Source organism: Guillardia theta (genome assembly GCF_000315625.1).
Source record: "Guillardia theta CCMP2712 unplaced genomic scaffold GUITHscaffold_20, whole genome shotgun sequence".
Lineage (NCBI taxonomy): Eukaryota > Cryptophyceae > Pyrenomonadales > Geminigeraceae > Guillardia > Guillardia theta.
Window position 1 is genome coordinate 429,820 of NW_005434654.1, and position 4,295 is coordinate 434,114.

At 60.0% G+C, this 4,295-nt stretch overlaps 1 protein-coding gene across 1 annotated transcript; it reads left to right on the forward strand.

Moving 5' to 3' along the window:
* Positions 1 to 2,872: 2,872 nt before the first annotated feature.
* On the forward strand, positions 2,873 to 3,495 carry GUITHDRAFT_57514 (hypothetical protein; the record flags this gene model as incomplete). The annotated part of the gene is made up of 2 exons (XM_005835722.1): positions 2,873 to 3,240; positions 3,444 to 3,495. Coding segments are annotated over 2 exons (420 nt in total), but the record flags the coding sequence as incomplete, so codon positions are not given.
* Between the last annotated feature and the right edge of the window lie 800 nt (positions 3,496 to 4,295).

Consider the following 4,295-nt stretch of genomic DNA (forward strand, 5'->3'; position numbering starts at 1 on the left):
GCAGCAGTGGTGCCGCCCGTCGGTCCGCCGCTGCCCGGGCCCGGCCGGGCCCGGGAGCCTGGGCCGGGCCGGGACTCAGTCTTCAACTTTCAGGCGGCTTAATGACCGCTTAACTGAAACTTTCAAAGTTGAAACGTCCGACGGTCCGACCCGGCCCGGGTCACCGGGCGCCGGGCTGGGCCGCGGGGTCAAGTTTCAAGCCTATTATTCAAAGTTGCCGCTAGTACCGTCCACTCAGGCCAGGCTGGCCCACAGGGCCAGGACATTGGCCGATCATCACGAGAGTAGACCGTGCCGTCACTGAGTGTCCCAGGCTGATCCGACGGCGGAAGGCTTGACCCTGACTGGGACACCGTGATTGTGGCACAGTGGCAAACGGTCCGGCGGAGAAGGTCGGCGGCGCCGCGTGGCGAGCGGTACGGCCAGGCCGGGCCGGGCGGCCCCCGGCCGCGCCGAGTCACTCAGTGACTGACGCCCGTACCGTACGGTAGTACCCGGGCCCGGTCGGGCATCGGTCAACCGGGGCGGGCCTGTTTCATCTCAGCCTTCAAACTAGTACCCCTACCCCTACCGTCTCCATATAGGGGATATTCCATGCTACCCCTACCCTTCTTTTTAGACCTCCCTCACCCCACCCACCCATGGCTCCCATTTTACTCCCCGAATACCACCCAACCCCATTTTCTCGTTACAGACCTAATTCTACCCCACCCTATGCAATTTCACCCCAATTCGCCCTTACATTGACCCCTACCTTCATCTTCGTCGACTGAACTTCATTCAAACCACTACCCCATCTACTACCCCCACCCCCCTTTACAAAGACTCCTACGATGTGCAGTCTTTCATTGTACCCCCACCCCCAGATAACTCTCAATGCATCCCCACCACCCCCGTTCTCCTAGTAAATACAGCACCCCCTGGTTCGTGAACCCTACCCATCCTATACACAATTTGGATTGCAATGGCGAAACTGCGTAGAGCGTTGGCTCTCGTCGCAGTGCCCTCCTCCTCATTCACCACGTTGCCCTCCTCCTCCTCCTCCTCCTCCCTCTCTGCTTCTTAGACTACACACCCTCCCTTCCTTCCTCGGTCGTCTCTAGCTTCCTGTCCCGGGATGTGCTGAAGCAGAGCTGGCGGTCAACCCTGCTTTCCCTGAGGATGCAAACAACAGGCAGCGATACGTATGATCCCTCTGACAGCACCGACATGGCAACATCCGAGAATCAGTCAGGGGTAGACGATGCTCAGATCAAGAGCAGCGAATCTTCTCAGGATGCAGCGGCGGCGTTGCAACGAAACGAGGAGAAACCTGCTCAGCACATTGTGCAGAGCGGAGAGACGCTGGCAGGGATCGCCATTCGCTACGGCACCAACGTGTCAGACTTGAAGAAGCTCAACCGGCTCCTCTGCAGCGATCTCTATGCCGGGCAGGGCCTGCAGGTCCCATGAAAGCGCGCCGTGCGGGTACAGGAGAGGACTGAGACTGTTTGCAGTTGCCGGTCAATCAGATGGCAGCGGAGAAGATTGCGAAGAAGAACGAGGTGGGTTCATGATCCTTTGTTGTCACTAGATGCTCTCTCTCCTTGAGACTTGAATGCTTGTTCGCTCAAATGACATGATGAATCACTCTTCGCTCGCCAAGGCTTCGTCGGCGGCCGCGGACGACGGTGGAACCGACGAGGCTACATGCATCTACGACACAGTTGCTGTGTGGGACAGAGAGTCAGGTGACTGTTTGCCGTCTCATGCTCGTCGCTGACGCAAGGGGCGAAGGCTTCTTGTCATTGAGAGCGGAGCAGGAGGTACACGAGGGTCAGAAGGTGCCATGCACAATCGTGGGGTCGCTCTTCACGCCTGTACAAGACATGCTCCTCTCGAAGGTGCTCGCAGTCCTTGTAGGTATGGCTCCTGATGTGTTGGTGTAGATCTCGATCTTCCTGCGGCTCGTCATGGGGGACACCCTCGAGTTCAAGGTGGTGGTCAGGATATGGAACGGGCACAGGCAGCGAGACGTCTCCAAGAGCATGGCAGGCCTGGTGGAGACTGCCTGCGGGAACCCCGAGGAGGTTCTGTTCTCCTCCTCCGTGTTGACCATCCAAAGGCAGGTAAGGAGAGAGGCAGGCTGTTCTCCGTCTCTGTGGTCCTGTGCTGAGCGTTTCTTCCAGGGCACTGACGAGCCTGTCTACGAGGGCTTCGTGGTCGAGTGCGATCCCTCGGCGAACTCGCATGACTCTGCTGATCTCAGCATGTTCGCAAGGGCCCAGTCGAGCTGGGGGCTTCACCTGTCCGCGAACAAGACCGTGTTGATCGGAATCAGCACCGAAGGGATCCAACAGTCCCCTCAGTCCGAGGCGCAGGTCGGGTACGTCAGGCGGCACGTCGCCGGGCCCATCCTGCACAAGTTAGTCTGGGTGAACGGCAAGCAGGAGACAGAGAAGGGATTGAGGAGGAGGTTCGACAGCACGGATCACACCATCGCAGCCATGCTTGTTACGCACTCAGCGCCCTGCCGTCCTCATCCGATCGTTCTCACCCTCGACTCCAACGAGAAGCTGATTGGCGCGGAGGAGGTGGACTTCGAGCTGGAGGATGAGGCTGCTGTGCAGCACGTGCTGGAGGTCGCGTCCTCCAACGAGACTCTGTGCCTGCAGGAGGAGATGTTGCAAGGAGTTCTCGACCAGCACGAGCTGAGCATCGACGATGCCCCGCTCTTCGTCGGCCGCAACGACGAAGACGAGATGATCGGGGTGTGCTCGGACATCATCAGCTGGCCTCAGGACGTCTTCCAGCTCAGCGAGTCGCTTCCTCGACGGTATGTTCCCTTGTGCTCCGTGGGCTCCCGTGACCACCGCGTGACCTCTTCCGCAGATGCTCCCAGTGCGACTGGGAGCTCCTGTACAGCACGAAGAGGAACGGGCTGAGCATGAACACATTTTTCCGGCTCGTGACGGGCCGCAGGGACACGATCATGCTGATCAAGGACTCGGGAGGCAGCGCGTTCGGAGCCTTCATCCCGTTCCCCTGGAAGCAGTCCAAGGATTTCTATGGCACGGGGGAGAGCTTTGTGTTCCGCATGAAGCCGACCTTGGAGCTGTTCAAGTGGGGGGGCAACGACTCCATGTTCGCGCTCACTAACCACCAGGGGATCCTGATTGGAGGGTCGGGCAGCCCCGCGATCTGGATCGACAGCGACTTCAACAGGGGGACGTCAGGGGCGAACAAGACGTACAGGAGCAGGTTGGGCGGGGCTGCACGCTCCCTCCTCTTCCTCCCCGCCCCCGTGCGCGGGGGTTTCTGCGTGCTGCCTCCCCTTCGACCTCCCCAACTCTTCCCCTCTTTACTGTGCTGTTGCCCGAACCCGCTGCTCTCCCTTTTGCTCTCTGCTTGCCAACTCGACCTTCCCCTTCCCCTCGCTGCCATGCGCGCTGAGCTGGGCCCAGGTGTCTCGCCAGCGATGAATCCTTCACCTGCATCCACCTGGAGGTCTGGGCAACCTTGCAGAACACGCACCAGTCGATGGCGTTCCTCCTCAACCGCAAGGACATCCTCCTGCAGATGATGATCGACCACCAAAAGGCTCTTAGCATCACCCTGCGTAAGTCCAGCTCGACGTCCTCCCTCTCCGACGTGCAGCAGAGCCATCCGCCAGCGCAGGCAGCGGAGGCCGAGAGGGAGGAGAAGGTGGAGAGGGAGGAGGAGGTGCATGAGACGAGGTTGGATGGCCAACCGACCTCCTCGCCTCCCGATGACACGGAAACAAGTCAGGAGCACCAGCAGGTGCTAATCGAGCCCTCATCCATCCCCCCAAACCCTCCTTATCCTCCTCCTCCGCATCTCCCTTTTTTTTTTCAGCTCCTCCTGCTCCTCCTGCTCCTCCTCCTGCTCCTCCTTCTCCTCCTCCTCCTACACCTCCTCCTCCTACACCTCCCGTGTCCCCTTCCTCCCTGCCGCATCCTCCATCCGTCAAAAAGTGAATATCCTGTGCAGCCACGGCCTCTTGGCTCACACCAGCGACCCAAGGCAAAGTGGACAGGAGAGGAGGTGACCTTGCTTGCTCCTGGTCGTTCTCGTTGACCCGCCCTCAGGTCCCCCTCGATGGCAAGTCGGATGTTTTTACGGACGTCGCAACGGGCGAGTGGATTGTGGGGCTCAAAGTCAAAGTCAACCTCCTCCAGGTCATTCTGAGCCTCGCCAACCGCCCCCCTCACTCCTCTCTCCTCCCTCCTCGCTCCTCCCCCCTCGCTCCTCCCTCCTCCTCCTCCTCCTCCTCCTCCGCCCTTCTCTTCCGCCTC